This window comes from Dermacentor albipictus, chromosome 9, assembly GCF_038994185.2.
Source record: "Dermacentor albipictus isolate Rhodes 1998 colony chromosome 9, USDA_Dalb.pri_finalv2, whole genome shotgun sequence".
NCBI lineage: Eukaryota > Metazoa > Arthropoda > Arachnida > Ixodida > Ixodidae > Dermacentor > Dermacentor albipictus.
The window spans coordinates 87,994,384-88,017,424 of NC_091829.1; the positions used below are offsets into that span (position 1 = coordinate 87,994,384).

Here is a 23,041-nt window from a genome sequence, read left to right on the forward strand (position 1 = left end):
ACAGTGAATCAAGTACGTCGCAGCTGCGCTTGCAATCAAGAACGAACGAATCAGGGCCTTCGCCACCTTCACATGTTCAGCGTCTTTGTCTCGGCAGTCTTCATCGGTTGTGCACCTCTGTTTTCAGCTTAGGAGGTATCGGCCGTCGCGATTCATTGTGATGGTGTTAAGCCTCGGCTAACGTTCGTTTCGGTGGACATCGGTGGTGGGGCACAGTCGGACCCAGAGCTTCGACTTGAAGATGGCGTGCCATCAGACGCCATCATTTTTTGACACGCCAAATTTTTGACATGCCCTACTGCTTCCAAATCGCAGTGTACTGTTGCCCTCCTTCACTTTCGTTAGTTCGAACTTTCATTAATTCGAACTGAAGCGGCTTCCCCTTGCGGTTCGAATTAACGAGCTTTTACTGTAGTGCAAGGAAGAAGACGCAAGAGGAAACGACAGAAGAAGCACCAACTTCAAACTGATGCTTATTCCTGACCAACTTGATGCTCTCTACAGCTCGCATGCTTATGTGCACGTGCATGAGCTGTGGCATGTTCTTGCTCTGAAATTTTGAGTTTCTTGTTTTCTAAGTGTGCAGAGGGGTGATAGGTAATATTTTGGTGTTTTGGTGTTTCGAATGCACACGCACCATGATTTGTTTCGTCTTCGCATTATCTGTTTTTGCAATGGCGGTTAAGAAAGTATTTTTTCATTAGGAAAGTTAGCGCTTACCTTGTTCTATTCTCTTGTGTCGTCGTCTTTCTTGTGCTGTTAAGACAAACATGTAGGCAAACATTGAAGTGTATCCAGACAGCGTGGGATTTTGTTGCCCCAGTAACCTACAAAGCACAAGCCCTAGGTTCACTTGACTCTTCTTTTGCATGACAATTAAGACATTGCGGTTAACGCAAAGCTCGGAGATTAGCCATCACCCGGGCAATAATTCTACCACGCCGATCGCCAGCATGAGCCAGGTTGGCACCTGAGCCAGGTTGGCACCTGAGCATTGGCGGATGGGGAAGTGCTTTTATGCAGGGTATCAAATGTGTTCGAACAAGGGATGGCTCTGGAACCAACGTTTTGACAAGGCGACTTTTAAAGGGACACTGAAGAGAAACATTATCTTACCTGTGTTAGTAAATTGACCTTCTCAAATGCCAAAAAAATGACGCCCTTACCGTGATAACAGGCCTGGTAAGCCATAACAGATGCAAGAAGCACCATTTTGTAGTTCTGACACTAGCTCACCATGACTTAATTGATTTTTACAGCATCTACTCGTGTCTAGTTACTTGTTTATCGGTAAAAATGGACAGGAAAATGGAAAAGAGCCAAAGATGGTAAGATTTAAGAACTTTCACTCTGCCGACGAATATATACTTTAAAATTCGTGACGTCGCACTGATGTACCGGCAGGAGGTTCTGGCGTAGAACTTTAAAGAATGAAACATTTACCTTTATTTTATTTTCGTATAATCGACTTATTATCGCAGAATTAGTGAAAAAAGCGTTCTCAAAGAATGCTTTATCAGTTTAATCTGATTTAGTATTTTTCTGTAGTGTCCCTTTCATTTCACGTCAAGTCCTATTCATCCAGGCCTTTTATGATTATTTGCCAGAGACGAGCCACGCTTGTCAACTCAGTCTGTGTCAAGCATTAGTTTTGGCGCTTGAACACATTCCTCAATGCTCTCGGTTCCTTTCGGTGTCATTTGTTCAGATAATTGCGCTCAAACTTTAAATGTGTCCCGAGAGAGAGAGAGAGTCTCTTCCAGAGAATGTGCCTTTCATTAATATTTTGGGATAACGTAATACATAAACCGCGCAGATGACACATTTATTGCAACTTGATATAACATGAAATGTGTGTAAAGAAAAGAACTTGGGAGTTTGAGGGTTAAAAAAAGTGCGGCAGCACCTCGTGTCATGACTTCTCTGAGGTCCCCCATTATGACATGCACGTATGCAGGTATACTTTGGAACGGCGCACGCACGCATCTACCTGGCCGCCGACTTTCTGCGCATAAATTGTGCAACGGGAATGTCGGCGTTGATGCGGAAGAAGCTGCTCGACGAGGTGGGCGGCATCAGGGCGTTTGGCCACTACTTGGCAGAGGACTTCTTCTTTGCCAAGTCTTTTGAAGACAGGTCAGTGTGCTTTGCATCCAGCTTTCTACGCATCACGACGATAAAGCCACCTTCAGGGGTGCGTGGTTCTTTTAAAGGACTACTGATGCGCCTTAGAAAGTTGTAAATTTTCTAATTCTTTTAATGCCGTTTATGGATTATTGAGTTACCGAAGCTGCGGACGGCAGTGGCAAAGCTGGCAGTGACATCTTGTGATGCTTTGTCCAACTGCAGTGTGTTTGAAACGTCTTTCTGTGGGTGTTCTTGTCAAATGAAAATCGTACAAGGATTACATGTTAATAGTCGCCTCACATGCTTTGTATCAGCAGTTAAATAGAATGTACGCTGGAGATTTTCTGATGAATCTGTGCCACTTTACCATAAAAAAAATGTTTCATTGTCAAAACTGAAGCTAACTTCAAGCAGTTTATTTCAGGTGCTTTTGTTTAGACTACACACAGAATTTTTTTTCATTGCCTGTGGTTGGCAGCACAATTCTAATTCTTCTGCTGGATTTGTCAAAGAAGCATGCATTACGTGCCCAAGAAATCGAAATGCATAATTAGCTAGGATGCCGGTCACGAGCCAAAATGGGACAATCGTTCATGACTATATTAAGTCTTCAAGGTCCCTTAGAGGATTGAGGTGACTAAAAGCTCGCTAAATTTAGTGACTCTCTCCTGTGAAGTCACCAACGCCACTTTCCTGTTTGTGGTTGTTTGCCGCAGGGGCTGGAAGATCAAGATCAGCTCCCAGCCAGCGTGGCAGAACTCTGGCCTCTGTGAGGTCGGGCTTTTCCAAACCCGGGTGGCGAGGTGAGTGTTGGTTTTGAACTGGCTGCCTCGGGGCATACACGCATTAACATTAAAGGCCAACTGGCATAACCTCTTAGACCGCATAAAAAGCCCAGTTTCAGATATTGGATAGAGTGCGGCCGCCTTACAAAATGTTACGTTTGAAGTATAAGTGGGTTCGTCACAAAAGGCTAGCAAAAACATGTTTCTGATACCGAAACTATATTTAAGAAAGAGCAAGAAAATAAATGCTGCTATTACCGCTCATTTGAATTGGCCCATCACTTGGAATGTTTGTGACCAGTACGGCCCCTTGGCATGACCTCTGAGGTTAGCTGATGCTTGCGGCTGTTGTAAGCTAGGGGTGTGCCAATATCCGAAACTTGCGAGTAATGAATCGAATAGTGTCCCGTTTGATTCGGTCTTTGAATCAAATAGTCACTATTCGTAAATGCAAATACCTTTTGAATACTTGTTGAATGTTTCACAACGTAAACTGCACCCAATCAAACATATAATTGGAGCAAAAGTACAGTAAGTTTTCGTCCCCATGGGCATATCATAAACATAAAACATAACCTGCGTAGCGGATCAGGTTGTGTCACGTAGGTAGTCATACTTTGCTGGCTATACAGCGATAATTTGCACTGTCTGAAGAGCCCTGTGCATGCTGTTAGATATGGAGCTGTTTCCTGCGATTTCTTCGAGTTCCCCAAACCACTTCGAGTCGCAGCACAGCTAATTGAGGAATGCCGAAGCATGAAAGCACATTCCAGAGGAGTGGCCGAGCAAACAAGTTTAAGGCAACAAGTTCACGTGCCAACAAGTTCGTGCGCCGCCGGGATTAGCAGGTGGGCCTCCGACAATGGAGCATGAGCAGCCCTCCCCTTCTCCTCGTTAGAAGTGCATTGCCAGTCTGCGAGGCAAGACCACAGAGAGCCGCCAGGTGTGACACCGTGACACGGGCGCCTACCATTGGCTGAAAGTGGCGTCATCGGAGCGGACTCTCCCATTGGTCAAACATGACGTGACTTACAGTGCTCGAAGGGTTTATAAGAAGCCTTCCAGAGAGACCTGAGCATTCTGGGACAGGCCCTGATTCCCTGATTCACCTCTCTCGAACTTCTTGCCGCGGGCCGCAGCGTCCGAGTTGCTGCCGGCCCGTAATGACAGTACGACTGTTAATTGACGCTCACGTCTCTGTACATAATGTAGAATAAATCCCTCCCAGTTTTGTTTTTCATCCCGACGTCCGTCCCTCAACCCCTACAATGCGAAGGAACTGCTTGTTTGCTTCTAGCTCTGTTTGTGCATTTAATAAACGACTCTTCAAATCATACTATGTATTGAAAGAAACTTGCTAACTTTAAGACTACTAGAATGTGAACATCGTTCTATATTATTGTGATAATGGCTTTCCATTATACAGAAACTATTTGGTATCCGATTTGATTCATTTCTTGCGCTATTTGATTCGTATTTGATTCAGTCTCAAAAGTCGCCATTTGCGCACCCCTATTGAAGGTGCTCAGGTGCTGTTCAAAGGCTGCCAACAAGAAAAATGAGACAGCTAGCAGCTCTACAGCTTTGCCTGGGTTTCTCTAATAGTAGTATATATTACTCATTTATGACCAAATTAGCCAAAGTGAAATTTCGTTGCAGTTGGCCTTTAAATTATGCATGAAGTAGCGCCCACAAACTGTGCAGCAAGTTTTTAGGGTTACTTAACGCTGACTGCCTGGGCTTTTTTTACATGCGCGGAAAGTGCGGTGCACAAGCGGCGTGCTTCCGCACCAGTGCTTTCACACTGATGCTTCTATACGCCGGTGCTTCCACACCCATCAGAATAGGGACAGTATGGCCATGAGTCGAGCCCACAACCTTCTGCTTAGTAGCAGTATGCCATAACCACTGAGCATACGCAAATGCTACATTCGTGTGCATTGCTCGTAGCAAAAATTTAAGTGCTAAGTGCATGCCACAGGAAAATAAAAATGGGACGTTGACCAACAGCGTACAAATAGAAAAGACATTTTCGCTTCTGTGTGTCAATCGAAACATCCTTTTATCAGAATGTGGCCTTAATGTGGTAGCTAAATTGTGCTTTTTTAAGAATATTTTATCCATGCCTTTCTGTTCAGAAATCTGGGCCGGGGTATCATAACGATTCTGTTCAATTGATATGTCATTTCGCGCATTGTCAGTTGTTTGAGCAGTGCTCTGCGCCGACGCTATCAACGGGATCGGCCAGCCGTAAACAGTGGATGATAAATCAACGGGATCGGCCAGCCGTAAACAGTGGATGATAAAGAAGGAACAGAATTGAGTGATAGAAATCTTTATGTTATTCTACCTGCTTTATTTTACTGTTTTATAATTTTTTTTCATCTGTTATTACTTATAAGTTGCCTACAAAAATAAGATGGCCCCCAAACCTTGAACCCTGGAAATAAAAGGAAACGCATGGATCCAATGCTGTTCTGGAATCAAAATGACGTAAGCTAGATGCAGTAGTGGATGACTCGGCCTTGTCGCTTGTAGACTCTAAAAATGTTTGCACCCTTTGGGGTGTAAATCTGCCACACAACGATAATCGTCATCTGTCTTGCCCACGTTTTCTTTCGTTAACGCTGCGAGCCCGGTACTTTCCAGTAACGAATGGCATGCGCGTTATCAGCATGACATAGCATTCCCGACAGGAAAGTAGCGGGTGCGGTGTTTTCAAGAAAGGAAACGCATCAAGGCAGATGACGATTATTGTTGTGTGGCAGAGATACACTCCAAAGGGTGCAAACTTTTTTCAGAGTGTAGCTGTTAACCTTTTGTCGTGTAGGTGAAGCCAATGTACTGTGCTTGTCATGTGAAGGGTGGTGGTGCTACACCCTTACCTAAAGACATTTAAGGTTTTTATACCTCCCTTTTCAAACTGGTACGCACCTTGAAATGCCCCATTCTGGGGCATTTGCCACGAATAGGCACGTACTCGGTGGCACCTACGAAGGGCCAGGTTGTTGTCTACACAGGAGTACAGCGGCAGCCAGCACCTGCAAAGTGGGAGCCAGGAGGAGGCAAAGAAAGCTTTACCTCTCAAAAAGACTTCTTTACTTTCCCATAGCAAGCACTTTCGCCAAGCTAACATTATCAAGTTTTCACTGGGCACAAGCAAAGCTCGCTGTAAGCGGACGCTTCGAGAAACTGCGCAGCGCATTATCGAACCGGTGCGAGCACCGCCGACCGCTCTGGAGTGACAAACCTCGCGCTGAAAGGGTTGTCGTCGTCTCGCAATGGCAGGTGGGCCAAGCTACGGTTCGCCATGCTGCCGCACACCATGCTGCTGGAGCCCCTGTCGGAGTGCATGCTGCTGGGGGCGATGGTGGCGTGGGCCACCAGCTTCCTCTTCCAGTGGGACGCCTTCGCCGTGTACCTGCTGCATCTGCTGCTCTGGTTCCTGCTCGACTGGATGTTGCTCAGCATCGTGCAGGTGCCTTGCCCTTTTTTTCACTGCCGCAACCGTGCAAGAAAGATTTCCTGCAGGATTTACTACTACACTCAGTCTTGTACGTAGCAGACCACGCTGTCTGGGAGTTACACAAATATTTCAGTCGCGGATATCTCGTTACACGCATTTCGCAGTGCAGTTGTTTTATGGTGAAGCTTCTAGAGGAGTTCCACGCCGATTTTTTTTTTTTCGACGGCATGGTTGGTATCAAATGTAAATGCAACGCATTGTTTGTCAGAGCCTTGAATTTGCTTTAAGACGTAACCATCAGTGACTATAAAAGTCAAAGTTGCCTTGCACATATTTCACTTGAATAGGCAACAACTTACATGAGCATTTTTTTAACCAACAATTTGTAAGTTTTCTTTCACACATTGCGTTCTATACTAGCTGCATGTCGGTCAGCCAAGAGTTTGTGTGGCTGCTACGGCAAAAGCAGATGCCATCGTGTTACAACGCAGTCTACATGGGAAACGTCGCTGAGGACGGCCAGCCACGACCGATCCTGAATGCCGAAGCAGTTGCTGCGTTTGAGCGAGACCGTGAGCCAGTGAACAGATGCCTAGTACAGTAGAACTTCGTTGATATGACCCCTTTTCGCACGATTTCTCAGCACCAAAGTGCACGTTCAAGGACACAAAAAATGACAGAGTAGAGTTATGCTTCCTCTTTGCCGGTTCATACATTCCTGGAAAAAAAGTTTTTGGGTACCAACGTTCAGTACATTGCTAAAGTGCAATTGTATGATACGTTTTCCAGCTGCTACATTCCATGTGAACAAGAGAAAGGGCGCGAGGCATGTGTGATCGAGAACATTAGATGTCCGCCCGTGTCACGTGAAAAACGCCGGCGCGCACTCGGTTTCCCGTTCCGGTACCAGCAAATCTCCTCCTGCGTCGTCATACGCCGTATTCATGGCAATCGCCACGAACCCTATTGCGATAAGCACCTTCACCTATCTGTTTCACAGCATGTGGGGCTTAGTGCTGTCGGAAGTGTACTGCACGCTTTTAGTAAGCGATAACCCTAACGCGCCAAACAGGCCACTGTTCCCTGCTGCACGCAGCACGAGGCGAGTGTAATGTTTCACTCCGGTGGCACGGTAGGCATCGTATTCCTGTGCCGCATCCACCAGCTCAGTTTCATTTCACTTCCCGTCTCCATCTTAAAACACTACGCGATGGGATGGTGACAGTGTACGTCTCTGATTGCTCGGGCCCCACCATCTTGATGGGCGTCGTCATCTCATGCTGCTACGATTTAGCACTGGGGACATCAAAATGTCCCCGCTCGAAGCAGCTGCTGACCCAGGCTGAATTCGCAGAGTGCAAACGTAAAGTTTACCAAAGCCGCAAAAACGACAACCTGTGTCTCTGGCCACATGGGCCCCACCAGCTCGGCGCGCGTCGGCGCCTCGTGCTCCAATGATTCGCACAACGCTTCGCCTTACATAGGATGCCAACACTGCAGTTGAGTCTTTGAAATTGTTTAGTGACTTCGGATTGTACGTTTTCCCAGTTGGTACGTTATTTGTCGCATTCCTCCCCCCCCCCCCCCCCCCAAACATATGAACGATGTTCTACTGTACTTCCAAAGGACATGAAAACTCGCTTACACAGCCTCGCTGTCTTTGACCTATCAGTTTTCAGATTGGCGTACATCTGTGAAGGAAGAGAAAAATAACCTCTACTGTATAGTATTAGCAATCTGCCCTTCCATTAAATTGTCCTGAGAGAAGGCTTGCTTATCCATAAAAAAAACGGCGAAAATGAATAACGGGTCGCAAACGCCACTTTGAGGTTGCCGCACCAGCTCATCACTATGATGTGATAGATTTTGATGCCGACTCCTTAGGCCTAGTTAATAATCTATCGTTAACCATGGGTTGCATTGCATTGTTTTCTAAAGGAGCCAAAGGAGCAAGCTTCAAGAACTTTTATTTCACCAAAATGGCTAAAATTCAAGAAAATTAGGGGTGGGCGAATATTGGGACACCTTGAATACGAATAGATTCATGGTGTTTAATGTTGTATTCGTATTTGAAAAGGGACTAGTTGGCATTATTTAAATGTATTACAACTACAACTTTCATGCGCCCTTGCCTTAGAATGGAGAAGTTGTTACTGGGCATCATCACTAGCATTGATCATGTGCTTGAGAAAAAAAATCTCGGAAACCCGTCCAGCATTTCTCAGAAACCACATGGCATGAAAATTTTTTCGCACCGATTGCACGGTAGCACACAAAACATTAAATATCAGCCACAGACAAGAGTAAAACGGCTGAACGACGTAATAACAATTGTAGAGGAAATAGTGATTAGCTTGGCTGTTCTGCTGCATTCATCAAGCCATGTTTGAAAGGTTGATTTCGAATTCCACCTAATGGCGAAGAGCGTGCACCTTGCGTACAATTTCGCATTATTTGTTGGAACATGTAGTTCATTGTAGCATAGATCTACAAATTAAAATATGTTATATTATTCGAGGTAGCTAAATTTGTCCAAAAATCTGCTCATATTACCATTCGATCACTTTCCTTTCTCTAACTGAGCCCGTGTAGCAACAGCAAGCACACTGACTTTGCTAAAACTGTGTTTATTTCCACCAACCGCAGGTAAGCGTAACTGCGATTAAGGTGCCTGTGTAACAGGGGTATTACTCTAGCGAACACAACTCTCTCGAATGTGAGCCAAGGGCGCTGCTGCGTAGCTGCATTGGTTGGTTTAAACGCACCATATAAAATTAGGTGTGTTATGTGCAGTGTTTCACAGCATGCTAAGTACATAGCCGCAGGTTAAAAAGAAACGGGGCAAAAAGTTTGCTTTGCACCGACAGGAGAGTAGTGCACCGCATTGAACAGAGGAACAGATGGCAGCTCACACCGTAGCTCAATGCGAGGTCATGTCTGGACTTAATGATAGTTGACAGAGACTGCGAAGAGCCGCAGCGTGTGTCATTTGCGGCATACTTAATTGATCTCAAGGCTTTGTCGTTTCACGAGGTTTACCAACGGTTCATGCAGCTGTCACGGCAACTGTGCTGTGTATTATGCAGGAGTGCTGAGGCTGTTTGTCTTTACTTGTCTCTAACCCCCCCTTGCCCACCTTCTCTCCCCTCTCTGCCTGCCTGCCGAAACAGAATGGCCTTCTTCCATTCAACAAGTGGGAGTTTGTGGTCGCATGGACATTCCGAGAGTGCGGCGCCCTCTACCTGTTCCTGCACGCCTTGTGGAACCCGACGATTCGGTGGCGCGCGGGACTGTATCGGTTACGATGGGGTGGCGCCGTGGAAGTGGTCAAGCCAGACTCTTAGTGACCCCCCCTGCTCCCCGACCTCTAGGAAAAAAAATATATATGTGCCGTGACATGGCGCGCAGCTGACTGCCGCTATTGATACAAGATTGCGAACAAAGCAAGAAAAGGAAAAAAAAAGTGCCGGCCACGGAAGCTGCGGAAAGTGCCCTTTCTTTACCCGCTGCCGGTCAGCCCCGACCCGCAAGCCTTCTTCCAGCAACGGCAGATTTTTCATTCCTCCGTGGTTCCTCTTTCGCCGGGTGTGCGCCTCGGCTTTCGGGCGGCTCAGTTGCTTCGCAACGAGTCGATGCAACGCAGCGCCTATCGTGTGCTGACTCAATGTCGTGCTGCAGCGGAAAGACGGCAGCAAGCAGCAGCCCCTAGTCGGCGGTGCCAGACGTTTTATTGTTTTTCTTTCTTTCTTTGTTTTACTTCAAGTGCCGGGAGCTCGTGCTGGTTGCGCGTTTCAACGGCTAGACTGGATTACAAAGTGCATCGGGAACGAATGTGCGTGTGTGTGCGTGTGTGTGCCAGACCTACGTGTGTTTTGTACATAGAATGAAAGGGACTTGTAGCTCTTTACTCTTTCCTTGTGCCCTCGCTGTCATCTGTAAGATTTTTTCTTTCCTCTTCTTTTTCCCCCCGTGTTGTTAAATTTCGTTGGCATCGTTTCCTTCACACTTTTGTTTGGACTCATCATGTGTCTCTGGGACCGAAGAATGTGGTGTACATGCACCGTGGGACACGCTTGGTGCCAGAACATTGTCACCACTCCGAGATTTGTTCACGGACATCGCGTTCCTTTTCTCTCCTTTCTATATTTTTTTTTCTTCTGCCATGCCTTGTTACTTCCCCAGTGACTTTTTAACCGAGCCTGAGGCGTTGTTTCTGTTTCCATTGTTTGTTGTTCCTTGTGGGTTTGTTGGTTGCTTGTTGTTTTGAGTAAAGAAAAAGACCTGACCATGCCTTTTTCTTTCTCGAAGCACAGTACAACAGCCATAGACAAAAAAAAATTTGCCGCCTACAAACTCGCAAAGGCTAATAGACTACGATGGCTTTTATTGTATGAAAGATGATGGAAATGAAGTCTTAGATTCAAAGAACAATGGTGTTTTGCAGTGGTCCTGGTATTGCCAGGAAAAAGAAGTGTGCTTTTGAGTGATGTTCTCGTGACGTCATGCATTGCTGTATATACAAAGTATAAAAGTGACCAAGGAGCTTGTTGGTGTGTGCCATTGAGTGGCACTCTTTGTTTTGCGATGGAACAATGTCTTCAGAGCAAGTTGGATAGTGTCTTGGAAGTTTTTTTTTTTTTCATTGGCATTGCCTATGGTCTTTGCAGACGTTATTTATTCTAAGTGGCGACCCTTCAAGCCCAACACAAATGAAGCAGTGGGTTTCCAATGGAACAAAGAAATATGCCATGAAGGTTGTCTTTCGCCCCCTGCCGTTTTGGCAGAATGTAGTGCCTGAAATTTTTGCATTGATTTCTCATTATTAGGCTCAATTTGGCTGTTTCCGTGCGAAGCTCCGACTGACATGCTGACTTCATTTGAAAGACAAATGGAGTGAAATAGAGATTGTCTGGTCAGGCAGGTAGTGTCTACAGGTACACGTCAAAGTGAACACTGCTCTAGTCAGAAATTACAAGCGACGGTTTTGAATTGATAAGCGGATGCTTCAAAACTGGCATTGCTGCATCAAATGTGACCAGTGGGCCGGGCAAAAAAAAAGAACCGCGAGGCATTTAGGCAGCTAATGAGCGGTCTTGCAATGTCCTCTCTTCTCGCTGCCCTCTCTTGCAGTGGCAACTGTGACGACACATTCCTTGGGACCGGAGTTGTTGCGCAGTTTAGTTTTTGTCTCGCTAATGTATTTCCCCATGGGTCTTCCACTACATGCTTCAATTTCTGTTCAGTAACAGCACTCCATTTTGCAGTGCAGCAGCCCTGTTCCAGCTGACCTTCTGGCAAACTGCAACATGCACTTTAAATTGGGTGCAGGAGTTGTAAAAGCTGACAATTTTCTTAAACGTTAGGTTAGGTTAACGCACTCGTCGCGCACATGATGTGCCTGCTGCGCATGCTACACTCTGAAATAGTTACTAGCGCTAACAAGACTAACAAAAAAAAAGTTGGCACAGGACTGAGGGCTACACAACTGGTGCTCTGTCCTGTACCAACTTTTTTCAGTTAGTCTTGTTAGCTCTAGTAACTATGTCACAGCAAATGCATCAACTAGCCCAACTTTCTGCGCTAATTGCACGCGCTACGCTTTGCAGCAGCCGTAAATGTATACAGATTGCAGCATCTTCCTGTTATCTATCGAGAACATAATGTGTAGGCTTCCTTTTTCAAAACGAGGCAGGAAAGACAGTTTAACAAAACTTGGCCAACAAGGCGACAACAGCCAGCCTGCTATTGTTTTTGCTTGCGCGACCCTGATCCAAGCTCTTGCCATGACCGAGCACACTTCCGCAGATGAGCAGGTCTACAGACCGAAGCAGACTGCGCAACTTGTCTGGACCCTCTTTTTCATTGTCTGTATTTTGTCTCCCGAAACCACAAAGTGTTTCTTCCGGAAACTTTACATCGAGTATCGAGTCTCTTTTTAATAAGCGATCTTTCTACCGAGCTTTGTATACGTGGGCTTTTACAGCAAAAAAAAAAAAAGTAATAATAAATGTTGTTTTACTACATATTAAGCAGGCTCTACTTGCTATCTTTAAAAGTGCGGCAAAAAAACACATTAACAAGTGATGCGTTACCTTTACCTACTGACTGTAATAGAATATATTTACGTAATCAAAGCCTCCTGCAGGTGCTGTTTCAGAAAGCATGGCACACTTCGGCAAATGTACAGTCTACATAGATTCAACAGTATACGATGGCGGTCCCAGTTTACCTATGCAAAATGAATTTGCAAGCAAACCTGCAGTCGTCTCGCAGTAATTCAGACTCTGGCCATTCAAAACTCAGATGAATATAATCCAAATAGTTTGGTTGGCCTGCTTGCTTTTAGTGGGATCTGGATTCACCTAATTAAAATGAGGTTATTAAAATTTTGTGGCTTCCTAGGGCATGGCAGCGTCGTCAAAATGGCTGGTGAGAAAGAGATCTATGAGCAATAACTTGGATATTTATTTGCAAGAGCAGAAATACATCCCCGAGAAAACATCAATATATAATGAGTTCACATTGGACATTCAAGCTTCAGTGCGCTGTCATTCAAGCTTCATGCCACTTGGGCTGAATGCCCGCAACCCTGTTATATTTTTGTGGTCTCAGGTGTGTGCTGCAGTGGCCGTCGTGTAAAGCCCAGGCCTGTCGTCACTGCAGGAAGTTGCATTGTTTGGGCGATGAAAAAAAGTTCCTATATTAGCCTGTAGACCTTCTACGGCTTGTTCATTTTTGGTCAATTCAAATAATAATAATTTGCAGGAGTTTTGAGTTTTTGCAAGTCGGCTGCAGCTGCAAGCAAAATTATTGTGCCGCTGTGCAAGTTTATGCGTGTGCCGTTGCGTCAGAAAAACGGTCGGATTTGTCAGGGCGCTACGTGTTGCTGCAGAAGACTTAAGATTTAGGCTCTTCTGCGAGACGTTGACTCTGGCTGTGCGGCCTCAGCAGCTTGTTACTCGAGGCAAAAATGAAGGAAGGGAAGCGGCCTACCTTCTTTGCTATGGGGAAGATGGCAGGATGTTCGATTTCTTGTTTGATACACGAGCGCCACCTTTCCAAAGCGCACAAGCCTGCGTGTCAACACATCGCGCGAGAATTCTCGCGCGCATATGTGCTCAAACTTTGTGCAAGAGCGACGTTGTAATCAAAGCAACTCCCTAGTGCCGGGAGAAGCCACAATCCCGGGGAATTCTGCATAATTTATGGCACAGACATGGCGTGTGGTAACCGCAAAGAACAAAAAATAAATAAAAAAATCTATGGCATGCGTTGTTTGCTACAGGCAAACCTTGGTTTGCCTCATTGCCATGCAAGGACTACATTCAACCCTGCTTTCCGCACTGTGTAAAACAGTCAGTTCAAGAGTGTCCGTGGTATGTTCTTTTAATCCTGCATTACAACTGAGGTGTATCAGTTTGATTCTCGTTTAAGAGCACTATGCTCTTGTAAAGCAAGCAGCCACGGGAAGCTTGCCTATAACATTTTCTCGCCATCGTAGACCAGTAGGCTTACATGCACGAAGCAGGCCGTTTCCAGTCGGCTCAACCCCAGGTTCTACAACCTTTTAGGAGCACCCTCTGTCACTGCCTAGTTACCAGTACTGTCTGCCCAGACACTCTTGTTTAGCGGTCGTTTCCGTGACGATTGTAACTGCCACATTGCTAGCCAACTGGATACTGGCCTGTTTCGTGCATGGGATGTTGTCACCTTTTCAGTATGACCTCTCCACTGTGTGTTTAGGGTTTCAGGAGGTTACACAATCCTGATCAATTAGAGTTTACCACAAGCGTTCAGGGTTTTTTTTGTTTTTCTTTTAATACCCTTTCAAGCAAAAGAAGATATTCAATAGTACTCCAGCATATGCTTTCGCTGAAGTGTGAAGCCTTTCATAGACAGACTGCTTAAACACTGAATAATCTGTAAAAAACTTCAGATGCTATTGGCTAACTCGTGTCGTGCATTTTATATTTTCTGGGGAAAAAAAGAAACTTAACGAAATGTTCCAGTTAAAGGGGGTGTATGCAATAGCTGTCTGATGGAATGCTGTGACCTTGGACAATGCAAATTGCGCCCATGAACACATCTGCTGCTCCTGCTGTCAACTGCTGTTCTTTCTGGGCCATCTATAAATCTATGGTTTATATTGGACTCTCAACAACATGGCAGCTTCACGTTTCTGCAGGCCTGAGAGAAGCTTTTAGTAAGGTAGCCAATGACCACATTGCATGGATGCAAATGCACTGGAGCGCTACCCATTGTATATAGTGGGTAGTACCCAGAGCACTACCCACTATCTACAATGGGCAGCGCTCTGGGTAGGGTTCAGCACTGTCTACACTCTGTGGTATGTAGTGGTGAGCCCTATTTGACAAATAGTGTGATACATAAGCTTGCACTCTCTTCTGCTTCCATTTGACAGATGAGAAAAGCTGCATCTCAGTTTAAAGAACACATTGTTACAGATGGTCAATGTCCGTGCGCCTCCTGTTGACAAGAGATTGTGTGCCATGTCAGTAGTTTGAACTTCCACACTCGACTTGGCCATCATAGCATCTACAGTTGTGCCCATTATTCTACGGGCGACAGCTGACAGGCATTGCAGCTCTTGTGCACAGTCTTCTTTGGTGCTTTCCAGCTTTCTTTACAACGAAGCATTACGTCACTTTGCATTGCCCAAGGTTTTGCACACTGCAGCCCTGTTGGTCCTTTAGTAATGAGCAATTTTGTTGGGGCCATTGGTTTGTGCTTTTGATGTGATGGCAGTAGGGAGAATGTTGTCGTTGAACTGAATTGTGCTTTGCTTTCCTTTTTTCTTTCTCTCTCTCACATAGCTCTGGTAGTGTAAAGATGGAGCAGAGGAGACTGCCAGCAGCCACTAATGAATTGTGCCCATTTCATAATTACCAAACGGCACTTTGGCATCTGACCTCTGCTCTAGCTCTAGCAGAGCTCGGACACTTTCTTCACATTCTTTGAGGATTCGTTTGCCCGTAAGCAGTGTGTTCATGTCTCGGGATCTCTCCTGCTAAGACGATACTGTGTTGCTTTTTTGCCTGGTGTCGCGTAAGGACTGTGCTTTTTCATGTGGCAACTGTGCCCAATGTTGCCGCCTCGACAAGTGGCAGCGTTACTGTGAAAGACAATGAAAGCGGGGCAGGGAGGGGGTATCAAGTTTTCTAATTGACCAGTACTACCATTGCGTTGTTCTTGATTTCGAGCATTTTTTACAAGACTCAGCCCAAAGTGCTTTTTGTTATTGCAGCAAGCAAACAAAGGTGACAAATAAACAAAGTATAAAAAATAACGCCTAATTCTGTGGCCTCCATCTCTCTCACCGAGTGTCCTTTGTGTGCGAGTGCAGGTTTGTCAGTGCCATAGAATGGAAGTAGGGCCAACCTTTACAAGCTGTATTGCAACATCATATGTGTGCATGTTCGACTCATTCAGCATGTGCTGCAACATTCCAATTGCTGTTTCCTTTATTGTTTCGGTCCCTCCCAAAGATGGACACACTGTCACGCGGGTTCATGAAAAATGCCATATTGATAACTTTAAGCGAGTTCTTCAGAAGTTTCAAGATGTTGGGCCTTGCACAGCTGCCATTTTTTTCACAAAACGAGCGCTCGAATGGCACCTCCGACAAACCGAGGCTCGGGGGAATTCAAAGATTGGAAAACTTTCTCCATGCAGTGTAGAGGAACATTAAAACTACCTTGGCGTACAGAACTTCTACGAACAGTTCTTGCCTGACATTTTGTTAAAGCTTAAGCCTCCATGCGAGCTACTCTTCAAAGGCAAAATAAATTTGTACGGCAAAAAGAACAAGAGAAAGCTTTCTTGCAAAGCAACAAGCTTCTGACCAGCCCACCTGTCCTGATGCACGACGACCCCTGCAAAGCAACGGTGAACACAGTCGGTTTGCAAACAAGGAGAAGCGACGGGACGTGCTTGGCACTGAGGGCAAGCTCCTACAAAGATTTCATGGCAGCAACCAGCGGGGTTGATACAGTAGTGTGTCGGGCACATGGACACAAGGATGTGTGCAGTGCCTCAGCCTTGCTGCTACGGGCAACTCCAATAACTGTGCTGAAATGGAGGCCCTTGAAAAACTCGTGCCTGCAGCTTAGTGCTTTAGAAGCACTGCGGGAGCTGTCGGGTAGTCGGGCCTTGCCACCTAAATGCTTTACGTAGACTGACAGTGCCGAGCCGGGTTCCCTTATTCCCTCTGTTGTCTCTCCCTGTCCTCTTTCTCCCCTCCCCTCATCGCCCCACAGTTCAGGTGTCAGCAGCCAAGACAGTTACAGTGCGGTCAGCAGCAATTTTCTTCCCTTCCGTTTCCTTTGTTTTATTTATTTTACTAATTGCCTACATACAAAGGAGCTTCCCTCAGCTGTTGGACAGTACAGCCATAGCGATGTTGGTGCAGTACTGGTGTACTTCTGCACTGTAGTGGAACGCCCGGAGGCCTTTGCCTCATGATGACGGCTCCCTGCTATAAACTACAGCTGGCTGGACAGAGAAGCCTTGGCTTTGGTATCTGGACTGAGCAAGTTCCATCAGCGTCGGTGGGGAACTACTGTGTACTGTAGTTACAAGTTACTGATAGGCTTCAGGCGAGGTGTGCCTTCCCAATTAAGGCTCCGTGCAGGTTATGGATGGCCATTAGCTCTTTGAAACTCCCCGTTCACACTCACCTGCAGGCCAGGAAAGCTTGCAGAAGGCCTCGGCAGGCTTCTTCCTCCAACAAGTTTCGCACCTGAATACAACATTAGCTGGCGTACTCGTGTTGAAACAAGCATGCCCTGATGTGTTATCGGCAACGACTGCCCTCATAATGAGATCGCCTGCACACACGCTTAGTCAACGGCAAAAATTTACAGACCATGGGATCTGAGAGAATGAACATATCTGCAGCCTCAAAAATCAGTAAAGTTTTATTTCCAGCCTGTACTAGTACGTGCAAACAACATGGATGTTGTATGGTTTTACTGGTTACAGTAAAAAAAACTAAGAAATTTGTTTTCTCAGATCCCCCTGGTTACAAAGTTTTTCAGGTGCCTGTATGTACCATTCATGCATTAACTTCGTCACGAACAGGATCGGGGAGAGTGGGCATCCTTCACAGTTCAGTGAACTCTGCTTTCTTGATAGCTGTCTATTGTGGGGTTCGCGTGTGGTCATTAAGAATGCACTGCAATCACAATAAGTAGTATTTCTGCACCCAGGCTAATATCATGTAAGTGATCACAGGTTGCTACGCATTGGCTATGAACTGGCAATGCCATTACAAAGTCACAGACGGCATTGTGGACAAAGTTCACTAGAAGTGAGCAAGAAAAATGAAGGAAGAAAGGGCGGTAAATTTTATTAGCATCATAGGAGGTCAAGAAACAAACAAATCCTGGTAGGAAACTAGCAAGTTCCAGGAATAGGTGTAGGTAAATTGTAAAATAAAATTCAAGAAGCAACTTGTTTCATTTGCTTCTTGAGGAGTTTGAAGACAATGCGAACATCAGACCTAGAATCGGGAACATTTTAGACAACAGGAGTATAGACAAAGCTAATCAGAACACAAACTGGAATGCTATATTACCTCTGGATCACATGAGGCTATATACTATATTTCTCGATAAGTTCCACCTCATATACGAGACGTCCTCCAAAGCTATAAAAATAAAGCAAAAAAAAACGGAGAACAATTGGATAACACAGGATATCATGGAATTGTGTTACTTAAACGATAAAGCTTGGCAGAACTGTAGAAAGGACCCTGAAAATGTAGCACTTGGGCAGGAATTTCGCACATTGCGAAATCTTGTAACAGCCAAAATGCGACAGGCGAAAACAAGATACTTATCCCAGCAGTTTGCGCTAAACAGGAATGATGGAAGAAAAACATGGAAATTGGCAAACAGTTTAATGGGCCGCGTCAAACAGGCAACAATTGAGGAGGTCATCGACAAAAACTTTCCGAAAGAAGAAACACAGTCATTGTGCGAACTGTTTAACGAGACTTTCATTCACACAACAGATAAGCTGCGCATTGCTCATGGTACGAATTGTCTCGAATATCAGCCAATACTTTCATGCACACATACAGCGTACCTTCCTGAGATAACAGAAACTGAGCTATGGAATATAATAGGTAAAATGAAGATGTTCAAACCACCAGGTTTTGATAAGATCCGCGTAAGAGATCTGTACTACAACTTTAACAAACTAAAAGATGTGATTCTCAAAATATTAAACGGAATATTAGAAACCGGAATGATGCCCAAAGAATTGAAAATTTCGATAGTGCGACCTGTGTACAAAAGTGGAAAGAAAAGTGACTGCGCAAACTATAGACCAATTTCTATTATACCTGCCCTGGCTCATATTTTGGAAAAGCACGTGGCTTCCGTTATGCAGTCTTTCTGCGATAAATATTCATTAAACAACCCGGCACAATATGGGTTCACAAAGGACCGAAACACAACCACGCTCTTAGAAGAATTCTCGGATTACATTAACACTGTGATAGAAAACAATCGTCTTATGCTAGCATTATTTTTAGACCTATCAAAGGCATTTGATACTATTGATCACGCCTTATTGTTGCAAAATCTGGACAACCTAGGTTTCAGGGGCCGATTTCATCAATTTTTTGAGGGATATTTCATCGACAGATCACAGTGTGTAAGAATTGAAAACAAATACAGTGAATTTAAATCAATAAAATTCGGTGTTCCGCAAGGAAGTACTCTGGCCCCACTACTATTTAATATCTACGTCTCTGAACTGGGTTTTTTGAATTTGAGATCAAGAATCTTCCAATATGCAGATGACACAGCATTAGCACCAGAACTCCCTGATCTAGATCTTGGGTGCAAAGTGTTTCAACAGGAAGTGTGCAGGGTGATAGACTGGCTGATGCAAAATTCAATATATTTAAATCGGCAAAATACAAAGCTTATCTGTTTTAGAAACCCACACAAACGAATTCTCCTAAGGGAGTCTCTCTTTTTACATAACTCTCATTGCACTCCGTGCACATGTAATGCTATACCATTTGAACATGCAATCAAGTATCTCGGAATAATATTTGATGAGCATATAACATGGAATGATCATGTGCAGTATATATGTAACAGGCTTAGAGCTGTGTATGCGATGATGTACAACCTAGAGGTAAAACTTCGATGCACATGAGGCGCACCATATACATGGCACTGGCTGAATCTATTATAACCTACGGTATTACATTGTATGGAACTTGTTCTGATCACAAAATGGGAGCCATAAACCGCATAATTAAAAGAATAGTAAACAGTGTAACCTACGGAACTATGCTGCAGCAAGCTGACAAGGAGGAACAATACAATAAGCTTGGCATACTCGAAATGCGTGAACTATTTTATTACACTGTGGTCACACGTCATTACTATGCAAAGGATTTCAAAGTACCTGTCAAGAAAAACGTTGCCCTAAGAAAGACAGAAACATACATTAAGTCACGATGCTTTACACATTACGGGAAAAAAGTAAGGGGATATTACGTGCTACAGATATTTAATGAACTTGGAGAAGCGCTTGGAAATTTAAAAACTAAACGAAAAATGACTAAATCATTAAGGAAATGATGCTCGTCATTGCAGATAAATCACTGATAGCCTCTTGCATGTGGAAGGTTGCTTTCCTAGATTTGCTCCTTGGATATTCTGTGAGTTGTCGTATGGCTCATTGTCAAGCTATTATGATGTCCTTTATTTATTTTTTACTTAGTTTTAATTTTGGCTCGAGTTGTAGTCATTATGTCTCTGTAGTTTTGTATAATATGGTTAGTCTGTACTAGTATGCCTTACTTCATTGTTTTGTGGTACACGTTCGATGATTCACTGTGCTGCCTGAACAACCAACAAGCACGCTGTGCTTAGGTTGGACAGGAAATGAAAACCTATGTACCAAATGAAGATGAATAAAATTTTTGATTTGATTTGATGTTCAGAGAGCATTGTTTACCAGTGTCTGACCACGTGCGGAATGACTTCCACAGGGCAAGTGGAGCGTTTCCTCATCACCAGATGATGTGAGCACGAAAGGTCACCGAGCGAGAACCTCCCCCCCCCTTTTTTTTGTTGCTTCTTGCCTGTACACTGTGCCCTACGTGAGGGTGCAGGTCTATGTCTGAAAAACCAAAGATTTTGTTCCGCAGCAAGAGTATAGCCATGTGCGGTTAGCCATTGAGGCATACCATGTAAAGATCAATGCAGAATTATAACATCTAGAATGTTGATCCTGTAGCATGACACTAAGGTTTTGTCCCTTGATAAACATTTAACAGGCTCTACTTTGTTTGCTTTCACATTGCCGGGTACATGCATGTTGTTCGTGCATATTATGTGGGATGCTTTGCCAATAAAAATTCAGTTGCGAGTCAATGCCTGTGTTCTGTCCTTCATCTTACTGTTTCTTCTTTGCTAATTACTATGTTATATCAGTCTCCGAAAACGGTGTGTTTTGATAGCCGCAGAACAAAAATCAGTTTAGGTAGAGTCGCAAACATTATAGGCATCTTCAGGAGCTTGAGGGTTGACTAGGTTTCATGAACATGGGCACAAATCATGTAGACCACATGTCTCAAATATTCGGCAGCTGTTGCATACAGGCCATGCAGCTAGCATCTTCTCTGCTGGTGTCCACACATCACTAAAATTACTTGATTCTGCAGACCTCAAAGGGACGAAGTAAACTTGTTTCTCCTGATGTCATAATATCAACCAGATGCACACAACATGATGCAGATAATATGCATGTGAATCCATTCTTGGTGGTTCCTTTGCCAGGGCGTACTTGATCAGTGAACTCAAGCGCACACCACAAGAAAACACAGAAAAATGTAATGCTTTCCTCACTTTCTGAAAAAGAAAAACAATTTTTACTCTTAACCTAAAAAGACAATGATAAGGGGGAAAGAGTGTGGTGTACGCTACTAACCTGGTTGACTAGCTAGGGACAGACTTCAGGAAAGACCACTAGCTGTGTAGCCACTGTGACGAAGAAGTGGCCAAAATTCATTGGTTAAGCACTGTTGCACGTTACGTGATTTAGAAACCATGATGAGCACTGCATGTGGCCATAATTTTTTTTTCCTCCACTACGGATGTTTATTGGTAATTTGCATGTTCAGATGGCTATATTCAACACAAAGCCAAATGCACCTTTTTCTGTGCAGCTACGCAAGTTCTGCATGTGGAACGGACAAAGCGCGATAAGCATCGAAAAAGGCATCGGGCATCGGTACAACATCGCGGGTAGGTGCACCACGGGGCACCTAGCTATCTAGAATTTAGTTGCACCCACTAATTTTTCAGGCCCCGTTTCAAGCGGCCCTTCAGGTGTTCTGTAGCCCTACTGCAGTCTTCGAAGCAGCAGGCAACGTTTCAAATCTCAGAGCGCTGGCATTCAAAAGTACATTCCTCTCACTTTCAGAGGTCGGACAATGATTCGTTTGTTCGACGAACAAATATTAATTGGAAGTGACGTCTTGCAAAACGTAAAGTAACGCTAATGAATACAAAAAAAAAAATTCAAAAGCAAAGAAAAAAATTCACAAGGGGGCACCCGGGTTTGAACCGGGGACCTCTCGATCTGCAGTCGAATGCTCTACCACTGAGCTATACCCCCGAGTTGCTATGGCGTCGTACTTATACGCATTTTAACAGTTTGCATTTGCGTTTTAGAATGATATTTTGCCATGATTTATTTTGTCTCGTAACGTTCGGGCTTTCTTTTTTTTTAACCTTTCATCAATATAGTGGTGAATCTCCGGCATTCGAGTCACTGTGGACGGCCGAAAGGAATCCGGTCGTGGTAACAGCTAACATACAGCAACAATGCGCGCATTCAGCAGTTCTCTTTAGCGCTGAGGACCCTAAAAGTCGAAACTACAGCGCACCAGTTGTTTCTTTATTCTATGGAGTTGCGGTGTAGTTACTCACTGCATTACAGCGTTGTAGCTCACTCCTAAAACGGTTCAAATCCTGCTCACGTAATCACCACGACATCGATCGAGCGGCACGCGTACGTAGTACATTAGCCATAACTTAGTTGGGACTTGATTGAGACGAATAACTCCAACTACTAAAAATTATATGTACCGATAAAACTAATGCCACGTACTATGGGTAACCACGGGGCACACGCGTCTGCGCCCTTTTCTCCTGCTGCTGCTTACTCATTGCCGCACATCACCTTGACCACACATATTTTAAAAGGTTAAAGAACCATATACATACGGGACAAGCAGCTATGCTGTCAAAAGTTCCAAGCTTCCCCGGATGAGACTGGTCTTAAATAGGAAATAAATGGCCAACTGGCAGAGTGTGAAAAAAGTCGTGATCGTAACTTCTGCGGGCAATCTGTATGAACCTGTAGTGAGCAGCCTTCGGCGTACAGGCCATAAGGTAAGCATGACATATTGAGCTCTGTACGTGCCGGGGGCAGCGCTTTATGTTTTGCCGGCTTTGAGGATCAGAGGCGGTTTTTACACCTACATGATGCAACATTTTCGTAGGGTGTGGCTGGATATGGGATATATCATTGTTGGTGCTTAATTATATTTAAAGAAATGAATCACCATCCAGGCCCTGCGAAAATGGATGTTCAGCGAAGCTGTTGA

At 44.7% G+C, this 23,041-nt stretch overlaps 1 protein-coding gene and 1 non-coding gene across 2 annotated transcripts in view; one reads left to right on the top strand and one right to left on the bottom strand.

Moving 5' to 3' along the window:
* GlcT (ceramide glucosyltransferase) overlaps positions 1-10,663 on the top strand; it is a 93,210-nt gene extending 82,547 nt beyond the window's left edge. The window contains exons 6-9 of the mRNA XM_065440798.2: positions 1,958-2,136; positions 2,844-2,930; positions 6,201-6,390; positions 9,549-10,663. Of these exons, the coding sequence (XP_065296870.1) occupies positions 1,958-2,136; positions 2,844-2,930; positions 6,201-6,390; positions 9,549-9,722 (630 nt within the window). The 3' untranslated portion in view covers positions 9,723-10,663. The remainder of the gene's footprint in view (positions 1-1,957; positions 2,137-2,843; positions 2,931-6,200; positions 6,391-9,548) is intronic.
* Positions 10,664-21,975: 11,312 nt separating this feature from the next.
* TRNAC-GCA (transfer RNA cysteine (anticodon GCA)) lies at positions 21,976-22,047 on the bottom strand. Its single transcript has one exon. It is a non-coding gene; the product is annotated as a tRNA-Cys (tRNA).
* Positions 22,048-23,041: the final 994 nt, after the last annotated feature.